The following is a 22,803-nucleotide window of genomic DNA, read 5'->3' on the forward strand; positions in this document are numbered from 1 at the left end:
AACTAGCTCAATCATATCTTGACCTACCTGACATTTGTATAAGCACCAGCTTCAGACACCATTTGCAGCATTACCCATTTAATTTCGTTCCAATACCAGGAGCCCATATCCAGAGAGACTTTGACAGTTTACCTTTTCCCCAGAAGCACCGGATAAACATCAGGAGCAATTCAGATCAAATTCCTTGGCAAGAATGTCCTGTCTTGGGCCTAGAATCAATGGCCCGCTGGTTTGAAATGTACTCATGCACTGGACAACCCTGCCATCTGACTGAGACCAGACACTGAAACCTGCAGTGTGTAGAGGGTGGTTGACCCCAGTTATTTTACAGTGTGACAAACACAGGCATTAGGCAACAGATGCTAAACTCAAAGCAATAAAAACTGCAACTTTTTCAAAATTTGTATGTAGCCGAACCACACCAGGAGCAGGTAAATATAGGTAATGGGGCAGAATAAAAAGAACAACATACCCACTGCCCACATACAAGTCACCAAGAACCCCCTTACCCATAAAAAAACAGGGCTTGAGCCACAGAAAAAGACCAATCCAAGCCTGAAGGAGAGTCTCACAAGTGACTTTATTTCTCTGGAGTGAAGCTCACTGGTGCTCAACTCAAGTGCTCCTCTCAAACCTGGAGACTCCATAACTATGAAACCCCAAGTGCAGAGTCGGCAAATAGTACACTCGAGCAATATTAACACAAACACACCCACCTCTATTGCATTTCAGCCAATTCTCCACACCTGTCAACACTGGTTACACAGAACACTACAAATGGTTATTAATAAAAAAAATAATAATAACAATAATCATCATTATTATTAGTAATAGTATAGAAGTTGGAGCAAAAAAAAGAAGATAACTAGTCTTAGGTTCTATAGGAGAGAATGAGTTGCAGTATTATGTTTGAAGTGCTGAAGTGTAAATGTCTGTGGCCTATTGAAGTCACTTGCGGTGGATGTGTCCTTGTCCTTCTGTCCATGAGGGAAAAACAAAACCCCTCCCCCTCAATACCACTGGCTTTCTCTGACAAGGAAAGCTGTGAGAGGAAGGACTATGATTGAGTGACGGCTGCTGTGAGAATGGCCCTCTTTTCCGTTGGCAGTGACATCACAGCTCCTTGAAACTCCTGAGTGTGATGTTGAGCAATATCTCTTAGCAACTGGAGCATGGTGTTCTGGGTATCTGAAAAACACCAGTCATGACAGACAGTCAGCAATCGTGTGTAGAGTGAACAATGTAACTGAAGTGTACGCAGATTAAGACTCACCTGTATCCAGGCCTTTGGCTCCCAGGGTCTGACTGCATGCAGAAACTATGGCCTTCATGTTGCTCACAACCTAAAAACACAGCAGCATTTTGTGTTGCCCAGAAAACTACAGCTGCCTTCACTCACACCATTAAAATCTCTTTACTTTCCTGTGCAAACCATTTCTATATGTCCATTATGCAAGCAAGAGCCATATCATCTGCATAAGAAAATCCTGGACAGTAATCTTAGGTAGTTACAGATCACAAATAGTGTGGTTATCTGGGCTAGTTTATGGAGGTGTACTCTGATGCTGCAGTAATTTGGGGTAGTTTTTTAGTACAGGGATGTTATGATGCGTCTATAGCTGTGCTGTGGTACAGCTGGTAGTGTAATAGTCAAGGCGGCTGTACCATTGGTGGTTTGTTAGAGTACAGGAAGGCCAGGCAGCTGAACACGGTCTTATTTTCCTCCATGTCTTCTTGGAGAGGGAGGCGGGAGAGGAGCGCAGGGAAGACCTGGGAGAGACAGAGGGTCACACCCTGCCCCACAGAGCGTGTGTGCGTGTATGTGTGTGTGTGTGTGTGTGTGTGTGTGCGTGTGAGAAAGACAGTACCTGCTCCAGCGGCACACACTCAGTGTTGCTCATGATCATTCTGCACAGGGCAGCACACACATTGTCAATCACCCTCCTGTCCGACTCTTTGGTCATAAGGGATGAGAACAAGGAGAGCATCATGGGATAGTCTCTGAGACACGGAGTCAAGGGGATGTCAGATTGACAACAACAGCAGGGAAAACACACTCACTTTGAGCAACGCAACACATGCACGCACAGTAATGTCCTGAGCATTTGATTGGTTACTAGGGAGGATACGGTGTGATGATTGGCCCAGCAGCCTGAGCCAGGGATCCCAGTCCAAAAACACTGTTATTGCGCACTTCTGCGTCACTGTCCCTCACCCCGGCCACTAGCACAGGCAGTAACCGATTGGATAACCGCCCGGCAACCGCCCTGCCACCGGCCACACCCCCGAGTGACTGTAGAATTTCTGCCAGTGTGCCGAGAGAGAAGGAGCGGTCAGCCACGGTGCAGGAGGATTTCTACGGATAGCGATAAAGGACAAAATTAGGGGTGGAGTGATATGGATGAGGGCAGTCTGAACCGTGCAGATCCCGACAGTGAAGGTGGGCGGGACAGAGACTCACAGCCTTGCTCATGATGAGGGGCAGCAGCTCGTTCAGGAAGGGGTAGAAGGTGTCTGCAGGAACGGCCGACGCCAGCAGAGGAATGCCCTCTCCCGCAAACTCCTGCAGCATGGCGTCGTACTCCGCCTGCCAAGAGACACGCACGCGCACACACACACATACACGCACAAGCACATACACACATATACACATGCGCACACACGTACACACACGCACAGAATGTCACTAAGGCAGCCCGCCTTTAACAAACGCCCAACGTTGTGTTAAAGCGAGAGTCCTACCTGCTGCTCCTCATCGTCGCCTTCATCACCGCCTCCGTCCTGACACACCGTCTGCGGAGGGCAGAACAGCCGCTTTTATTTGGGTCAGAGCAGGAACGTCGGACGCAGCTCAGCACAGCGAGTTTCGGGGAAGCCCAGGCCGCCCTTCGCCCTCCTCGACGTTGGCGACTCACCTTCTTCTTGAGCACGTCGCGGATGGCGTGGCTGATTTCCGCCAGCCTGCCGGGCGCCTGCAGCGCCTCCCCCTGGCAGGACTTGATGACGGCGTTCATGGACTCCAGCACGGCCATGACCACGTGCCTCTCGCGCTCCTTACGCACGGACTCCAGGAAGCAGGGCAGCACCACCGACAGCAGCTTCTGCAGGGCTGAGGAAGAGAGATCCCCCGCTCAATCTCTCGCTCAGCCACAACACACTCACACACACCTCAGCTCCACACAGCCTCAGACACAGGGGACTCCTGCTGGGGCTGTAAAATAACCTAAACCCCGCTAAAGTATTTGGTTGGACCACACATTTCTAAACTTGGCTTGAAATGGCCACTGGACTTGCTGCAACTGAAACAATATATTGAAATCACTGAAAATTCAACCTGCTTATGCGTGTGCAGTGTGGAATAAACCATGGACACTAAGAGGATGGCATTACTGCCCCTTAAATGGGGTTCAATATGGACAGAGGGCCAGACTGCACACACACACTCCACAGACAGATCATCATGCATTAGAGAGGGACAGACTGCACACACACACTCCACAGACAGAGCACCGTGCATTAGAGAGGGACAGACTGCACACACACACTCCACAGACCGAGCACTCTGCATTAGACAGGGACAGACTGCACACACACTCCACAGACAGATCACCATGCATTAGAGAGGGACAGACTGCACACACACACTCCACAGACAGAGCACTCTGCATTAGAGAGGGACAGACCACACACACACACTCCACAGACAGATCACCATGCATTAGAGAGGGACAGACTGCACACACACTCCACAGACAGATCACCATGCATTAGAGAGGGACAGCCTGCACACACACACTCCACAGACAGATCACCATGAATTAGAGAGGGACAGACTGCACACACACACTCCACAGACAGAGCACTCTGCATTAGAGAGGGACAGACTGCACACACACACTCCACAGACAGAGCACTCTGCATTAGAGAGGGACAGACTGCACACACACACTCCACAGACAGATCACTCTGCATTAGAGAGAGGGACAGACTGCACACACACACTCCACAGACCGAGCACTCTGCATTAGAGAGAGGGACAGACTGCACACACACACTCCACAGACAGATCACCATGCAATAGAGAAAGGGACAGACTGCACACACACACTCCACAGACAGATCACCATGCATTAGAGAGGGACAGACTGCACACACACACTACACAGACAGAGCACTCTGCATTAGAGAAGCAGGTACCCTGGTAGTTGTCCTCTGTAGGATTCTCCTGCCACACTTTGTGCTGAGCTCTGCAGAACTGGCCCATGGCCGCGAAGGACGCTCTGCGGACATCCTCATGGGGGAACTGCGGGACAGAGCGAGCCAATCAGAGCAAGACACCCCGAAACACAGCATCTCGCCCTGAACCACAGCACTGCAGACCTGCCACAGCAACACAACCCAAACCACAGCCTCAGCACCACACTTACATCACGCAGCTCAAACACCTGCTGGAAGCTGGACTCCAGGAAAGGCAGGAAGGCAACGCTGAAAGAGAGAAAGAAAGAGCACAAGAGTCAGGGAGCAGCAATTCTATGCTGTACACTAGTACCTCTGTAGTCTGTATGTTAAAGGGGTCAGTGGGTAGTTAAAGGGGGCTCAGTGGGTAGTTAAATGGGGCTCAGTGGGTAGTTAAAGGGGGCTCAGTACCCAGTGTTGAAGGCCAGCTCTCCCAAAGCATCGCAGGCATCTTCCTTCTCGTCGATGTAGGCGTTCTCTACACTGAACCTACAGGGGGAGACAGAGGCAAAGTACAGAGGGTCAGTGATGAGCTTCACTCAATCAGGACCCCATGCTGCAGACAAAAAGAGCTACACCGTCACTTTACCCAGCAGACAGGAAGCGGTACAGTCACATGACCAGGCAGACAGGAAGACGAACGCACCCAGCAATGTCTCTGGCGTCGCTCTCCTTCTCCCCATCTTCATCTAAAGCCGTATCCACTGCTTCATCATCTTCTTCATCATCATCATCAAGCAGGACAAATTGCTTGTCTTCCTCAAGGTGGGTCTGAATAATACCACACAGACAAATTTTAAACATTTTGTGTCACACAAAACTCTCAACACTCACATGGCTGAAACTACACTGCCCACAATGTCTACTGAGAACTGGTTAACCCTAACCTAACACTCTCTGGACTGGCTCACCATACCCTAACTGTGAATCTCTCTGGACTGGCTCACCATACCCTAACTGTGAATCTCTCTGGACTGGCTCACCATACCCTAACTGTGAATCTCTCTGGACTGGCTCACCACACCCTAACTGTGAATCTCTCTGGACTGGCTCACCATACCATAACTGTGAATCTCTCTGGACTGGCTCACCATACCCTAACAGTGACTCTCTCTAGACTGGCTCACCATACCCTAACTGTGAATCTCTCTGGACTGGCTCACCATACCCTAACAGTGACTCTCTCCGGACTGGCTCACCATACCCTAACTGTGAATCTCTCTGGACTGGCTCACTGTACCCTAACAGTGACTCTCTCTGGACTGGCTCACCGTACCCTAACGGTGACTCTCACTGGACTGGCAAACCTTACCCTAACAGTGACTCTCTCTGAACTGGAAAACCCTAACTGTGACTGTCTATGAACGGGTTGACCTCAGCCTAACTAGGACTTGCTCTGGACTAGCTGGTCAAACCAACCCTAACCATGACTCTCTCTGGACTACCTAACCCAACCCTAACTGTGACTCTCTGGACTGATTCACCCTAAGGTGACCAGGCCTGCCTTGGTTTAAACAGACTGACCGTGACTCCCTCTGTGGACTTGAGAGACAGCAGCATGATGGTGGTGATGGCAGAGAGGTGGGGAGTCAGACACTCTGGACTGACTGTGGACACAGCAGAAAACAGGCTGTACCTGAGGAGCAGAGAGCAAAACCTCAGACACACACGCATGCGCAAACGCACACACACACATGCTCATACACACACGCGCACGCGCACACGCTCACACACTCTGGACTGACTGTGGACACAGCAGAAAACAGGCTGTACCTGAGGAGCAGAGAGCAAAACCTCAGACACACACACATGCTCATACACACACGTGCACACGCACACGCACACATTCATACACACACACGCTCACGCTCGCACATTCGCACACTCACACTCAGAAAGACACGCAAACAGACAGGGCCCTCACGTGCAGCGGCGGAGGTCAGGGTCATCCACGGCATCAGTGAGGTTCAGACCAAGCTGGACACATTCTGCTGCAAGAGGCCCGAACGCGTCTTTCCCCACAGTACGAGCCAGCACTGACAGTGTGTCTACAGAGAGGGGGAATGAGCGAGAGAGAGACATCAGAAAGAGGGATCACTCATTCAGAAGGAAAGGTTGTGTCCACTCAGGTTACAAATGGAGAGCGTGGTGCTGGAGTTTGTACCTAAAGCCTGTGTCTGGAGTGATCGCACTTCATCGCGAATGTCCGTCAGGAAGCCCTTCAGGCTGTCAATCACAGGGGGAAAATACGGTACCAGCATCTCTTTCGCTGCATTGGCTGAGAAATACACAAGAGGCGGAGTTAAGTCCAGAACACAGGAGGTCTGAAGCACACACTGGCACAAATGCACTCACAAATATAGTCTGACAAAATGACTTCCATAAGATGACTTCGAAATAATATACCACTCTCTATTTCCCCATTACATCTACTATGCCATCCATCTTTATGTTGTAAGATTGCCTACTGACTGCTACTATCAGTTGTGACTGTAGAAAAGGGCCATATGTTGGAGATTTCATTGTCTGTTCCCTGTGCTGACCATCCCCCATACCCATCAGCTACATCACCCATGTTACCTACAATGCTTGTCATAAATCACCAAGACCAGGACCATATAATCAGACCGAATGTCTGGACTCAGTGTATTCTTACCGATACCCCACTACGACAGCAAGAGAACCTGCACAAGTACACGTTTTGCTAAACAAGCAGAGAAAGCAACCCTACAGTCTTTTCTAGTGACCCTGAACACCATATGTTAAATGCTAAATGCACATTTATGTAAATGTAGTGAATGAAAAAGGTTAGCAGTGTTACCTATAGCTCCGATAGCGCTGACCGCTAACTCTTTGATCTTCAGGTTGTCTGAGGTGGTGAGAGCAGCTAGCATGCTCTCCATTAATGTGGGGAGGTATGGCTGGATCTCTTCATCTGTGAGAGAGAGAGAGAGAGAGAGAGCGAGAGAGAGATAACAGTGTCTATCAGGGTTGTGTCAATAATTTACAGTATCACTTGCAAGCAAAACAGCCTTTCATAGATGCAGTTAGCCAGCTCACATAAAAACTAAAAAAATTAATTGGATACAAAGAGAGAGAAACAGACAGACAGAGAGAGAGAAACAGAAAGCTTGTCATGTTGTTACCATGTTGACATCGCCTAATAGAGGTGAACTGGTTATATCTGATATTAACTAGCCTATTGTGTGAATATGATACAATATGCTTATATTCATCTTATAACAAGCTCTGCAAAAGCACTTTTAGTTATTTTTAACTTTTATATTACTTGTATTAAAATATGGGTATTGACGGTGTGGAGATAACTACACTGGTGTAGGTCTGAGCATCGTCTGCCACCAGTTCAACCTAACACCGCAAAAATATCTAAGAGCAATTTATATATATATATATATATACACATTTTATTTTACTTTTTAAAAGTGAAATCTAACCCAGGTTCTCCAGGAAGTTCTCCAGAGCATAGAAGGCCTTTGTGACGTGTCCAGTCTTGGTGTGGTTCAGCCCAGAGAGGTATCCAAGCAACAAGGGCATCAGCTCACTGCTGAACTTACTGACCTCTGGCTGCAGGGCACAGATATCAGAAAGGTTCAGAGACACAAAGAGTCTCACCCAACACAAGCACATACTGACATAAAAAACTAGGTCTAAAGAAATAAATAAAAGAATAATGTTAATTCACATACTGTTCAGAACAGAAATATATACGAACAACTGCAGTCACGATGAGCCAAGAGGCAGACCACAGGCTTAAATATTTTTATTTAAAATCTTCACTGAAATAAATGTATTTTGTTGCTTACAAGCATTGGTCTTCCCTAGAGGAAACAAGGTAGGTACATACCGTCCCAACAACCAAGCAATCTCTGTTAACTGATTTAGGGTATACGTGAATGATTTAAAACTTTATTTCTTGTCTTTTTTACTTTTTAATGAATAAAAATGTGCACTTTAATTTTTAAAGACGCTCCTACAAAGACCTACCTGCAGGTGCTCGGAGAACTGCCCCAGGGCAAAGAGACCGGCGCTGCGCACCACCTGATTGCTGTCGGACAGACTCCTGCACACCGTCTGCAGCACGGAGGACAGCATCCTGAACAGACACAGCGGGGTTACTGTAACGCACACGCAGAGAAACGCTGCTCCATGGAGACAGCCACAGGCGTCCACCTGCTTTCTGTAACACACACACAACAGACTCACGAGAACAGCCAGCAAGGCGTCACACCTGCTTTCTGTAACACACACACCACAGACTCCACGAGAACAGCACAGCGTACACACTGGTTCTGTAACCACCCAACACACAGACCCCGAGAACAGGCCAGCAGAGGCGCCACACACTGGCTTTCTGTAACACACACACACACACACACACACACACACACACACACACACACACACACACACACACACACACACACACACATACACACACACACATACAGACTCCAGGGTGAACAGGCTAGCAGCAGCGTCACACACTGGCTTTCTGTAACACACACACACACACACACATACACATACACACACACACACACACACACACACCACACACACACACACACACACCCCCACACACACACACACACACACACACATACACACACACATACACAGACTCCAGGGTGGACAGGCTAGCAGCAGCGTCACACAGCGCTTGATTACTCACTTTGTGCGGATGTGGTCTGCACAGCCCTCAGCTAGCACAGCTAAACACATCAGCCCCCCCTTCCTCTCATACGGGTTCTCACTGGCCAGGCACGCCTGCGTCAGGGGCATCTGAGAGACAGAGACTAGGTTCATACAGTTTACTACCTATAATGCTTCACGATTCATTATACCCTAACATGCTAAAGTAGTAGTTTACACTATGTATGATGCCAGTAAGGTTCTCAGTTTATACATTTTCAGCACAGTGCGTTTGGAGATATCAGGACTGAAAAGTTCACTGACCAGCTGCTGGAAGAGCTTCTCGGGAGGCATATGCAGAGCCATGGTGTCGATCACCTGCAGGTACAGACAGAACCAGCACATTCTAACACAGACAGGGCACACTGACCAACTGATCTAGAGCAAAACCTGCACACTGGGAAAGTGTGAATAGCAGTGAAATCTTAGGTACAGTGAAATAGTAAAATGTTATGTAAAGTAAGTACACAGCAAGATGGCGAAGGGCAGAGCGACTGGCGAGCAGAGAGACAGAAAGAGAGAGAGAACCACCGGTGAGATCAGAAACATTTTTTACCTGAGCAGCAAAATGTTTGGGGCTCTCACTGTCGCTATCATCATCATCATCATCTGGCTCCTGGTCCTCTGGGTCTTCCTGCCCAGGAGGGGGCGCTGCACTGAGTACAGGAAACACTGTCTGCAGGATAGGGCTTAAAAGCTTCTGCTTTAAAACCACCTGTGAGATATAAACATTCAGGTTAACAACAAAATACAGCAGGTCCACTGAAAGACAGATAGTGACAGTGATAGAAAGAGGGGGAAATGAAAGTAAGTGGGAGGTAGAGGAAGTGTAATTACCTTGCTCTTTAGTCTGATGAGGACAGCAATGCAGGAGAGTGCCTTAACTCTCAGGGAGTCGCTAAGAGACGTGTCTGCACTGATCTAACATGATAAACACAAACAAATAAGCACAAACTAATTAACTCACCACTATGAACATATGAAAAACAAGCAGCATATAGTTCATTTGAGCCGACAGCTGCTATATAAACAAAATGAAGCGGTAAGCGTTGCAATAGAACATGGACCCGCTCAAAATATTACACACATAGCCTTCTGACCCACCTCCAGACAGAAGTGGACGATTTCAGAGATGTGGGGGACAATGATGGACACTTCACTCTCCATCAGCTCATCAAACACCTCCATTGCCTCGCTGGCCTGGTCCTGCATGTCATCACATGAACACAATTGACCTTATTTTGAAAACTACTCTTAAATTCTTTTGTTCTTTAAAAAAGTTCCCACTTAAAACCAACATGGGATTCATGAAATATGCACAGACCTTCAACTTTGTGTGTATCCCAGGTGTATCAGAGGATGAATGACAATTGTTCGTAAACTGAATGTGTGTGCCTGTTCATGTTGATTTTTCTTGAGGAAACACCCTAGCAATCCCCCTGCCAGCTGCAGGGTCATGTGCAAACAGCAGCCATTCTCACCTTCTCTGAAAACTAAAAAAAGCTAAACTGCAACTGACATCAAAAGCTAGTGAAAAATGTGACTTTATTAAGATGGCTTAGTTAATAGTTAAAAATAGCACAGCATATTTCATTTTAATACATCACTATATTAATATCATAATTCAACATTTAGTGGCGCATTTAGTTGTGCGTTTAGTGGTGCATTCCAAAGGCACGGTGCAAAACCAGCACCGATGAGCCCAACCCTGACACCACATGAGACTGTACTCACCTGGTCTGCCTTAATGAGCTGCTTGATGGCAACAACTAGCTTCGGGATGAGGGAGCGCATCAAATTCTAGAAACAGACACAAAATCAATATACCTGTACATTGCACATACACTCAGAGACAGGGCCTCATCTAACTACTGCCTCAAAAAAGGAATGGTTCCAATGGCTTGAACTGACTGCACTAGATTCAACACAACCCTACACCTGGCACCTACCAAACACCAAAGATATGTTATGGAGACAGCCTGGTGTTGCTCACCATCTCTTCAGAGCCAGTGTAGGCCGTGATGGAGGTGAGGGTGCGGACACTGTAGTACAGGGCAGAGGGGTTGCCCAGGTCCTGCAGAACCGTGCCGAAGAGCTCCAGCAGCTGTCGGTAATAAGGCTTGAAGGCCTCTGGGTTGGCTTCCACCACCTTACTGAGGAGGAGTAAGCCCACCTAAAAGAAAGAATGACAAAGAACCTTCTTTCATTCCTCTATTCATCTCAGTGTGAGTCTCAAACACAACTACCCCATAACAGTTACCGTAGCAGCCACATCAAATTTTCCATGTCCCTACATCCTTTCACCACAGTCAACACAAACTGTTGCTTTACAGCTACCCAGCCAGACTGCAGGCGTACCTGACGGTCCTGAGGATTGTCGCTCTTGGTGGATTGGTTGAGTAGAGTCAGCAGGGCAGGCCAGCGGTCTGGCGTTTCGTGCTTGACCAGCACTGCGCTGAGCTGGGAAAGTGAGTAACGCACCGTGTGCCTGGGGACAGATCAGCAGGCAGAACGCCACGGTCAACAGCCCAGAGTAAGAACGGTCACGCCCGTTTCTGCATTCAAGTTCAGCCACAAACCTGACGTTTCAGCTCAACAGGGATGTAAGCAGGAACAAAAGGATTGCACATTGCAGTGGGATGTGTTTTCACAAGGATGCGAGATGATTAAAGACTAAAGGCTTGGTAAATAAGAGACAGTTTTTCCTACTAGCTACCATAATGGTTACCATTATGTTAACTCAAAACACTTCACTTTAAAGTATCCATGCGCCCACCACAAAGAAGGTTCAAACACAAGACGAAATTCTTGAGTAACAATTGTCCCTTAAAGTCTAACACTGCAGCATATGCAAACCTTTATCATTGGATATACAGAAAATATAAGGGAAACCATCTTCACTACAGCCACAGCTAAAGATACTCACTCTGTTTCCTGCAGGAAGGCTTGTAGGACCACAGCTTTCAAACTAAGAAATGAGAAAGAAGTTACAGGCTACAGAATGCCACACTTACAGACAGCATGTATTAGTATAAATGAGCAAATAATTGAAGTCTGTATGATAAACACAATGCAGGCCTCACCTCTCTCTGTGTTCCAGGCTGATCTTCTTCCAGCACTTCACCACCCTCATCCTCAGCATCACAGCAGCTGACTGGCGGATCTGAAGCAGAAGGAGGGAGAGAGATGTAACTACAATAGACCAGGTGGGTAGCCTTACATCACACTGTGTATTATACAGGGGAGACACGGTCTTCACCTGTGGGTTTTGGGAGCCTGTCATGACCGCGCACAGAGCAGGAATCACCGCCGGGTCTTTGAAAGCTAGCTTCAGCTGAGCCGTGGCCTGTAACGGAATGCAAGTACACGTTAAATGACGCTGAGGTTCCTCTGTCCCACATGAATCCAGAAAGACAATGAAGCCTGTTAACGGCTGGCTTTTACATGTAGAAAAGGCCCTCAAATTACACAAAGATTACACAGTGTAACTTTATGGATATAGACTGCTCAGGTGGAAATAACAGTCTCTCACGGTTACTTGGAGCTAGTTAAACTTCCTGAACTAGGCTCGGTACTAACTTCACACCATAGCTAACTTCAGAGTCGAATGAACACATCGAACCAGTGAACAATTCCTCAAACCCCGACCACAGCATGTTGAGTTCATTAAACCACGAAGAACAACATGTCTATAACCGGCTAGTCTCGCATAGCCAGACCGATCTCCACACTTCGTTTCAGCGATGGCACAGCGCTGGAGAAATAACCGGCTGATTACCTGCTGAATGACGGCGTTGTCAGGCTGCGTTAGCTGGGTGAGAATGCGCTCCAGTTCATCTGTCATTATGACTCGCTTATTCTTTGATTTTAAATACAAGCTTATGAGAAACTTTCCACCTGTATAAAAAGCAAAACAAAGCAAATGGGAGGCACCGTACAGTCGAATGTGCTGCTGTTATTCCCTGCCTAGCAAATTACCAGTACAAGCAAGGAAAGCCCTAACTTCAACTAATCTGTCAGCCGGGGGTACACGCTTCATCCGCGGCTGGAATCGGGAGTCTCTCTGCGGCCCCAGATCCTCTCACATGTTGCCACGCCGGGCAGAAACCATAGAAGCAGCAATCTGCCGTCAGTTCCTGAGACCAAAATTAAAGCTACAATAGTAACAATAAACTACTGCTGTCTTATTGCAATGTACAGCGCCATCGTCAGTAGCGGAGGACCAATAAAGTGTACACAAACTGAGCTACATTATTTGTTTGTCAAATAAAATTCAGCCAAAGAGCCAAGTTTGTCAATGGATATAGTTTTTATTTGTATAATCATTTCCGTAGCCATAACAATTCTATCTGATGTTCCCTTTATCTTTCACTTTAGGACGAATATATTTGTAAATAATATTTGCATAATAAGAAGTTGTATCTCTTTTAATGTTATTACATATTTTAAGACAGAAACCTTCCCTCTGAACTTCACTTGTAAATTGATTGCAAGAGCATTTATAGGGTCTCAGTTGTATTGTCATCAATATTTTACTGTTGCGCAACGCATAGGATTCCACAAACATTAAAATCATAGCTTTGTGAATTAACAACCACACACAGTAAACAAACATTAAAAAATGCAAATCTAACTCTCCGTACACCTCCTGTTCACTGAAGCTTAAGGGATGCTGGGGCCCGTATCACGGAGCAGGATTACTAAATTAGCTGGATAACTGTCAAGTAAAACCTGGAACCCTTCCAAATCTGTTACATAGACTGAAGTGAAAGAGAGTTGTTCCAGATTAAACTCAGTCCAGTTATCACACTAACTCAGTAATCTTGCTTTGTGATACAGCCCACTGGTGCACTCTAGGTGGATTTTATTTATCCGTGTCCTTCAGGCAAACAACTCCACAATTAAGCAAGAGCGATATCACAGAGAAATAACCACAGGTACCAAGTATCCCCAGATATAGAAATTATCCCCCACCTTAGAGTGACAGCCAGCTTCACGCTGTGCAGTATTGTTTGTAACCGAAAGGTCACAGGTTCGATTCCCGGGTAGAACACTGCCGTTGTACCCTTGAGCAAGGTACTTAACTGAAATTGCTCCAGTATATATCCAGCTGTATAAATGGACTCAATGTAAAATGCTATGTAAAAAAGTTGTGTAAGTCGCCCTGGATAAGAGCGTCTGCTAAATGCCTGTAATGTAATGTAGCGGCATCTCCATGTCCAGTGGCAAACTGCTGCCATCTGCTGGCCAGTCTAAATATAACTCCAACAATAATTACCTCCGGTACCTAGCAGATCGCAGCATTACTTACCACACTCTTGTCTGGTCTACAAGGCTAAGCAAGAGAAGGAAGATCTTTTAAATCAACTTCTAAATCAACCTGTTGGTACAATATAAACTCACAGAAATCAAGAAAGGAGCAGATCTTTTTTTGTCCTCCTGACCACACCTCCACAGAGGCACAGATAAAAACCAATGTCACAGGTGTTTGAGACTCAGATCTACAGTGTTTGTAAACCATCTGAGAGGTACCATTTTATAGTTACCATTTACTCTGCTGAACTTGCAAACCATTTGGTGATATTTTTGTCACCATCAACACAAAAAAATACAACAGAATGTCCCTATGATGGTCTTGAACATGATATTGGCAGGAATCAAGAGGAAAAAACTCCCTTCTAGAAGACGACAGCACTGTCAGTGAAAATTGCAGTTAGGTGCCAGCGACTGGCAGACCTACTCAATGATGTCTGTGCACAGGCAGCTATAGATTTACATTAGCAAAGTACAATTTCTCTGTTTTAATAAAAAGAGATTTTATTGAAAAGATATTTACATATGAAATGAAATTACAGTAAATGGAGAATGATTGCACAGCCAGTCCATACTCACCCACAGACACACCCACACAGGCAGGTACACACACTCACACACACACCCACACATGCACAAATACTCACACAAGAACGCATGCACTCACACATGTGCACACACACACACACCTTGCACCTTTCACTACTAATAGAAGAAATTCTGTTTTTTTTTCTCCCCACCATGTCTTCAGATGTATACAGTACAATAAATTCCAGCACTCCTGTCACCAATTTCCCTTTCCTCAGCATTTCACCATCTAAATAACAGCTGGAAAATAAGTGCCAGCAACCACAACTGACAAGTATGCCATTTTAGTTTTCTGGTTCTTCCACACTATCAACACTAATTCTGCAATCCTGTCTTGTATTAAGAATAAAATATATATTCACTCTGATTGTAATTAAGAAATAAGTCTCCAACGATGCACCTGTGATCTTAGAATATACAGCAAAGACCGCCAGCATTTTCTGAGGAAGTAGTTCCGTGAGAAACTGATCTGAGGTTGCTATGTGAATGAGCTGATGCTCAAATGCAGTCCGGAGATGCCGCTGACCGTGGGCTGCTTCTCAAGGAACCAGCGATGCAGAAGGTCAGCCAGACATTTCGCCCAAAGGCTCACTGCCAGCCTGCCGCAATCTCCAGTTCCAACAGCGGTTCACCCCCACCCCCACCCCCACCCCTTCACCTTCCCTCAGTCAAACCCTTAAGGCTGTGGTACACGCAGTAGCAGTCAGCCCCGCCCCCTGTCCCCTGTCCCCTGGCCCCGCCCCGCCCCACCTCCTCAGTCCATCTTGAGGCTGCGGTAGATGTAGCGGATGAAGGCCAGGGAGGCGCAGAAGGACACGGTGCCCAGCATGAGGGAGAAGACGAAGGCGGTGAGCATCGTGTAGCCAAAGAACTCCACGCTCTGCACTAGCCCGCTCATGCTGGAGCGGTTGTTGTAGTAGAAGACGGAGTAGATGAAGATGAAGATGCCGGTGGAGCCCGTGCTCAGCACGCTGCGCCACCACCAGCGGTAGTCCTCCCCCGACAGCAGGAAGTAGGTGAGCGCCACCGAGATGCAGGCGCCCACCGACAGCAGGATGGCGAAGACGCAGAGCAGGATGCCGTACAGCGTGTAGTGCTCCCTGCCCCACACCGTGGCAAAGATGTAGTACAGCTCCACCGAGATGGCACTGAGAGACAGAGAAAGAGTTACTGACACTGCACTGAGAGACAGAGAGAGAGTTACTGACACTGCACTGAGAGACAGAGAGAGAGTTACTGACACTGCACTGACAGATGAGAGAAGGGATTACTGACACTGCACTGAGAGACAGAGAGAGAGTTACTGGCACTGCACTGAGAGACAGAGAGAGTTACTGACACTGCACTGACAGAAAAGAGAAGGGATTACTGACACTGCACTGAGAGACAGAGAGAGTTACTGACACTGCACTGAGAGACAGAGAGAGTTACTGACACTGTACCGAGAGACAGAGAGAGTTATTGACACTGCACACTGAGAGACAGAGAGAATTACTGACACTGCACTGAGAGACAGAGAGAGTTACTGACACTGCACTGAGAGACAGAGAGAGTTATTGACACTGCACCGACAGACAGAGAGTTACTGACACTGCACTGAGAGACAGAGAGTTACTGACAATATGCCACCACTCCACAAACCTGAAGGGCAGGAAGCCTCCGATGGCCATGTGCACGATGGTGTGCTTGTACCAGGGCTGCGAGGGGATCTGCCGGGCAATGTTGCGGGTGCGGCAGGGCGCCTGGAAGGTGCCCGCCTTGTTCTTGCCCACGATACCCCCGATGACGGTGAGGGGGAAGCCCACCAGCCCCCACACAGCCAGCAGCAGCAGCACCGTGGACACGGGCAGCGCCTGGGTCGACCCGCTCCACCAGTGCACAGAGTTCACCACACTCCAGGTGAGGAAGAGGGGCCCTGCACAGAGAGGACAGGGCACGGAGAGGGCCAACCGCCGAAACTTAAAGGCTGACTGCTCTCAACAAACTGTACTGCACCACATACACACCATTTCATAACTATATTTACCAGGAAGTAGGAACAACTTTAGTCATGTCAGGATAAAACTCTAAGTACTTGAAATGAAACAAGGACAGTTTAGTGTGGAAATAAAAAGCATGCATATGAAGATGTCTGGCTGAGAAAATACTTTCCATGGATTTTATTATCGCACAGAACCACCCAACGAATAATAATGCCACACATGCTTAAATGTGGGTGGGCACAAATCAAATAAAATCAAATAAAATCAAATAAAATAGACACACACAGTGAGCTAATGTTTGAGACACATAATGTTTGAGACAAAGACAGATTTTTTCCCCCCCTTGATTTGGCTCTGTACTCCAGATTTTAGATTTGTCTTCGAACAATTCACATGTGGTTAAAGTGCCCATGCTCAGCTATTATTTAAGGGTATTTTTATACACTATGGTTTCATGATGTAGTAATTACAGCACTTCTATTACAGTGCTTTAACGATTTTAACCACATGTGAATTGTTTGATTACAAATCTAAAACTGTGGAGTACAGAGCTAAATCAAGAACAAATATGTCTATGTCCCAAGCATAGACACTCACTGTATATATACATTCATATAGATACACACGCACACAAACACACACACACACACACACACACACACACACACATACAGGTACCTGAGAAGAGAGAGGAAGTGAGGATGATGTTCCAGACCCAGCGCTGGCCATGGATTTGGGTGTAGAAGTGGCAGGAGCAGTACCCCGACACACAGCTGGTCAGCGCATACAACACGATGGCCGCAGAGTTTATGGCACCATGGCGATGCACTTTAAACATACCGAGCAACGCCATGATGATGATCGCTATGGTAACCAAAGGAAGGAGAGAGCGGTAAGAAGTCAATTACAATAGAAAGCGGTACAATTTCTGATGGATGGACATCGTCTTTCAGAGCCATGAGGAGCGAGATCAGCACTGTGACCTGTGAGGAAGCCCCTTCTTCATCGCTTATAAACAGGCACCACGCTTAAAGTTTTTATTTGGGTGTCTTGAGGAGACAGTGGGACAAATGTCCACTCTTTTCCCAGTCACTGGACAGTAGACAACTTAATAATAGTACAGTAATCATATGTACAGTATTACAGGGAAGCAAATTAACTGAGAAAGAAGATTCAATTTACATGAACTCTTCCCTGCAGACTGCATTCCCCACACTAAATTTCTGAAAACTAGGAGCAGTTCATAACAAGAGAAATCACCGCGCTCACCCGTTTTAATTTGTTTGGTGCGTAGAAACCAAAGAAATATTGTCAATTGAAAAGAAATTGGTTCGCAATCAAAAGAATTGGCTACAAAGCTTCAAAAAAATTTCATAATTTATTTTTTATTAGTTTTCTTTAATGCAGATTCATGCACAAACGTTTCGGCATGTTGCCTTCTTCAGTGTGAAAACTAGCAGCAAACAAAATGTGAAAGGTACATACCTGTGCAATGCGGTGCTTGCCTGTGCAGTGTTTACCTGTGTAGTACTTACCTGTGTGTAAGCTGCCTGTGCAGTGCATACCTGGATGAAACTTCCCTATACAGTGTTCGCCTGTGCGGTGCTTACATGTGTGGACCTTGCCTGTGCAGTGTTTGCCTGTGCCGTGCTTACCAGTGTGGAAGCTGCCTGTGCAGTGCTTACCTGTGTGAAAGCTGCCTGTGCTGTGGTACATGTGTAGTGTGGTGCTTACCTGTGGCCAGAGTGAGGAACTGAGCGCCCACACCCAGAATAGCACACAGCAGGCTCCTGTAGGGGGGGAACCGAAAGACATCGGTGTGGATGATCTTCCAGCCGTTATCCCCCTGGTCCAGGTCATCACACCCCCTGTCCTCTTCCACGTTGTACCTGCAGGCGGGAGTGATACCCGTGTAAATATGAGCCGTCCAACCACGAATCCCAGCCCCTCGTTCATCCACCCCCATCACTGCCCCGCCCTCTGACCCATCACCTTGCGAAGTCGTTCTTCAGCACCCTCATGAGGATGATGATGACGAAGCCCAGCAGCAGCACCACCAGCACCAGGGAGTTGATGATGGACAGCCAGTGGATCTCCAGGGTTTTGGGGAAGAAGGAGTGGTCCTGCTGCCGCTCTGCCCGCCGCTCGTAGGACAGGTGGCTCTCAAACCAGCGCACGCTGTAAGAGTGGGTCAGCGACAGCCCTGCCCCAGGACCCGCCCCTCCACCCCCCTCCAGGGGCACGGGCTTCACGTCTTTCACTGACACGTTAGCGAAGATCACAGACTTGCCGTTATACTCGATGTTGAAGTCCAGGTGAGTCCACAGCCCCACCTGAATCGAGAGAGAAGAACAAAGGGGGTCAGGGATCACATAAATATGCAGAGGAAGATTTCTGTGTGCGTGTGTGTGTATGTGCTAATGGCGATATAACCTATAATCTGATATTTTTGCTATTTAAACACAAGTAACTTTGGAGAGCTGAAGGGTATGCAGGTTTTCATTACAATTTACAAGTTCAAAGTCCTGACTATGGCTTACACTGCAGCCAACAGTACAGCCTCTTCCTACCTACAGGACATAATTCAGCACCACACGCCAGTCCAACCGCTCTGCTCTGCTGCAGCAGGACAGCTTGCACTGCCTGCCCTCAGTGAGGATGGTTTTCGCTCGACTGCAGAGCTTCTCCACCCTAGGTCCCCAGTGGTGGAACAAACTCCCCATTCTTCTACGAACTGCTCAGTCACTGCCCATTTTCCACCATAGTTACTCCTCTGCCAGGCTATACCCAATCAGGTGCACTTTCATGTAACACTTGTATCTTGATCTTCTAGCACTTTCCTGTTGCACTTGTATCTTGATCTTGCAGTTCTTTTGTGTCTTTTATTGCATCATGCCTTATTTCTAGCTTACTTCTAGCTCTACTGTGTGAACTACACTTGATGTTCATGACTATGGATAGCTGTGACTTTATAAGAACTGTATATATCTGACCTGTTTTTCCAATGACCTTTGGTATGCACTTTTTGTATGTTGCTTTGGACAAAAGTGTCTGCCAAATGAAATGTAATCTGTACTGTACTCAAGAATTCAGTAATTTAGCAGAGAGTTTTAGCCAAAGTGACTTACAAAAGTGCATTATGTTGTATTGAGCACCTCATGTACATGAAAGCAGTTGCCTACCATACCCTAAGCCAAACATTCACTGTGGTGTCTTGAGTCTGAATTTTTGATGTTTATGGTGAAAACAGAAAACCAGCCATTCTGCAGTTCACCAAGGGAGCAGCGGATTTCACTGATCTAACACAGACAGACAGGCAAACAGACATGCAGACAGATACCTTGTGACTGTGGGGTAGAAAGCCACTCTCCTCCATGTATCCCACAAAACCCCAGATCGGAATATCATCCAGAACAAACTCAAAATAATAGAGTTCCTCTATGGCTTCCCGTAACTGTTCCACCTGCAAGCAAGAGAATGACAAAGTCAAAACCAAAACAGACAGACAGATTCTCCTTTATTTCTTCACTTCAAACGAATGAAACTTTTTCATAAGTGTATCAACCCAAACTTGCACAAAATAAAACATTTCTTTCTGAGCACCTAGTGTTAGCAGCAGCTAAAGTGTGAGTTAGCAATACAGTAGCTGAAGTGTTAAGTCTCTCTAACCCACCCCCACCCCCACAGAGTCTGGGCTGCACCTCGGCTTCAGTCAGAGTCAGCTGGCAGAGAGTCTTCCTCTCTGTGTTCTCCCGGAAGCGAATATCATACAGCGACTCCGCCATCCTGTCTCCATCCAGTACCTCTCCCAGACTCAGGGCCTTGTGCCGTACCTACAGGACACACGGGAACATGGTCACAATATTCTGTCAGAAACCAAACCACATTCAGGTTCAGAGACAGGAAGAAAAAAACCCCATCTTGCACAAAAGCACATTCAAACTACACCCAGCTCACTAACCTCTTTTGGCCTGCAGACAGGTAAGGTGTAGTAGTGATAGGTCTCCTGTGGATTATGGTACGGTCCAACCTTGTTCACATACAACGTCACTTTATCCCCCAGCTTGTAGTTCACTGCTCCTTCAGTCCAGGGCAGTACAGCCACAGCCAAGGCCCATACCCACAGTACACCACCAGAGCACCTCTGCATGGGGGCTTCCTGCCTCATGACAATCTCTGTCAATCAAATACAGGAAGAATATTTACAGGGAAATAAACATGCTGCCAGGCAACGATCAATAACTTAGCTACTTCAAATAAAAATAGCTATACAATCCGAGGACAGGCATTAAATTCTTTTAAATGACGAAATGATGAACATACAGTGACCGCGATATTTGCTTTGCCGGATTATTTAGCGCCCATGCGTTTGGATCATCAATTCTAATAAATTGATAAATGTATACGCGAACTGTATTATAATGATTTTGAAACGTAAATGAAACTGCACACAATCAAACAAGTTCGAAAAAAGTTCGGCAGTGAGTGGTGAGAATGCAGTATGACAGGTTTTGCGGGTAACACGACCAAATTGCAGACCATTCGTTTGCTGAATATAATTCGCACTTTAATTAACGTTAATTATCTTGTCAACCGTTAATACTGACAAAGTACCGAGCTGGCCTCTCACATAGATCAGTACTGAAATATCCACAGTTTGTTGTACCGGGTAAACAACAACATCTCATAGCATAGTGATAACAGCGACTACAGTAACTTAGAGCTGCACCTAAGAAGGTCGGTTTTGCTCGCCAGACACAGGCTCCCAGGCCCCATTTCACTCTCTTCTACAGCACGCTCTCGTCCTGCGCGTTCCCAGGCTTTAATACATGTATTTCGGTACTATGTGTCACTGTCGGCATGTAATAAACGCATTTATTTACCTTCAAATCCGAATGTGCTTCAGATCTGAAAAGCGTAGGATTTCAGGCGACTTCTGGACGGCTAGATGTACACGTCATCGAGCACTGCACATTTTCACAGACACTTCCGGGTTGGGCGGAGTTATGATGCTTCTTGTGCAGGACACTAGGGGTTTAGGGATTGCATTCTCCGTGAAGTTCATTAACTCCAGTGGTTAGTCGCGGTATTGCAGTTTAGTAGAGCTCTGGTTCCAAAAGGCAAATTTACTACCCATTGAAGTACGTTCAAAACTTCGAATTTACCTTGACCAAATTAAATTATTTGAACAATACGTTTAAGCTCTAAACCTCAGGAGAAGATATAATAATTTTTAATTCCGATCTGGTCCGCATGGTTTTACGTCACAATGCGCTCAACTTCTTACTGACACACCAGCGCATGGATTTTTGGGCTGTGATTGACTCATCAATGCTGAAGGCTTGAACTGAGAGTTGCCTGCAAAGAACCGCTGTATCAGAATGTGTAGAAAATTAAACCTTGGCATAGGATAACATGAATCTACCGTCATTATTGTTTTGATTACATTGATATTTTGATATATTAATATTACTAATTTTTTTGTGCTCATTGTTCATGGTGATGAATAAAGCGGCATATGTGGCTCTTAAATTAAGATGCTATTATGCTGATTCCACCATATTATTTTGACTACTTTCTCATTATGATATTGCTACTAATACCCTAACCTAACATCTTTAAAATGTTATTAGTTGTAGTATTTCTGTCTTAGCATGATGATGGTGCTGATGATGACAACCAGTAATCACATATGAAAAATAATCAGGCCAACATAAATTTAAAAAATGAGAATAGCTATATTTAATTTGCTCTTAAATTATGTTTCAAATGAGGCTATGGTGCTGATTAAGGCAGGGTTAAAAAGTTTAAGGTTAAGTTATAAACACCTACTTAGTTAAATGTCCATGAACAGCTTTGAAATAAGAAGACAGTCCTTAAAGCAGTCATTTGCTCAAGCTTTTAAAGAAGGTTGCCCAGTAAGTACAAGCCTGAATATAGATGGAATGTACACTAAATTGATGGAAATTTA

The 22,803-nt window shown here is 46.3% G+C and overlaps 2 protein-coding genes across 6 annotated transcripts; both read right to left on the reverse strand.

Moving 5' to 3' along the window:
• Positions 1-561: 561 nt before the first annotated feature.
• Positions 562-13,080, reverse strand: LOC135260995 (importin-4-like). Of its 3 annotated transcripts, none has more exons than XM_064346798.1 (31): positions 12,928-13,080; positions 12,728-12,846; positions 12,209-12,295; positions 12,033-12,112; positions 11,876-11,917; positions 11,308-11,437; positions 10,943-11,122; positions 10,684-10,749; positions 10,054-10,155; positions 9,787-9,870; positions 9,506-9,664; positions 9,214-9,267; positions 8,930-9,039; positions 8,242-8,350; positions 7,692-7,821; positions 7,058-7,171; positions 6,401-6,514; positions 6,161-6,284; positions 5,761-5,872; positions 4,883-5,007; positions 4,648-4,725; positions 4,428-4,485; positions 4,198-4,303; positions 2,916-3,109; positions 2,743-2,793; positions 2,462-2,587; positions 2,130-2,356; positions 1,869-2,001; positions 1,666-1,770; positions 1,274-1,343; positions 562-1,188 (listed from the first exon to the last, which is right to left on the reverse strand). In XM_064346798.1, exons 1-31 carry the CDS (start codon positions 12,986-12,988, stop codon positions 1,058-1,060), a joined length of 3,381 nt encoding a protein of 1,126 aa, XP_064202868.1. In that variant the 5' UTR covers positions 12,989-13,080; the 3' UTR covers positions 562-1,057. The 3 variants fall into 3 exon arrangements, with proteins under 3 accessions (XP_064202868.1, XP_064202870.1, XP_064202869.1); XM_064346800.1 differs by having other exon boundaries at positions 12,953-13,078; XM_064346799.1 differs by having other exon boundaries at positions 12,728-13,078.
• Positions 13,081-14,740: 1,660 nt separating this feature from the next.
• Positions 14,741-21,863, reverse strand: LOC135260997 (transmembrane 9 superfamily member 1-like). Of its 3 annotated transcripts, none has more exons than XM_064346805.1 (9): positions 21,716-21,863; positions 20,794-21,008; positions 20,534-20,665; positions 20,173-20,295; positions 18,825-19,165; positions 18,567-18,721; positions 17,511-17,696; positions 16,492-16,765; positions 14,741-15,998 (listed from the first exon to the last, which is right to left on the reverse strand). In XM_064346805.1, the coding sequence occupies exons 2-9, from the start codon at positions 20,998-21,000 to the stop codon at positions 15,605-15,607; spliced, it is 1,812 nt and encodes a 603-aa protein (XP_064202875.1). In that variant the 5' UTR covers positions 21,001-21,008; positions 21,716-21,863; the 3' UTR covers positions 14,741-15,604. The 3 variants fall into 3 exon arrangements, with proteins under 3 accessions (XP_064202875.1, XP_064202877.1, XP_064202876.1); XM_064346807.1 differs by lacking the exon at positions 21,716-21,863 and adding an exon at positions 21,562-21,684; XM_064346806.1 differs by lacking the exon at positions 21,716-21,863 and adding an exon at positions 21,463-21,482.
• Between the last annotated feature and the right edge of the window lie 940 nt (positions 21,864-22,803).

Source organism: Anguilla rostrata, chromosome 8 (assembly GCF_018555375.3).
Source record: "Anguilla rostrata isolate EN2019 chromosome 8, ASM1855537v3, whole genome shotgun sequence".
Lineage (NCBI taxonomy): Eukaryota > Metazoa > Chordata > Actinopteri > Anguilliformes > Anguillidae > Anguilla > Anguilla rostrata.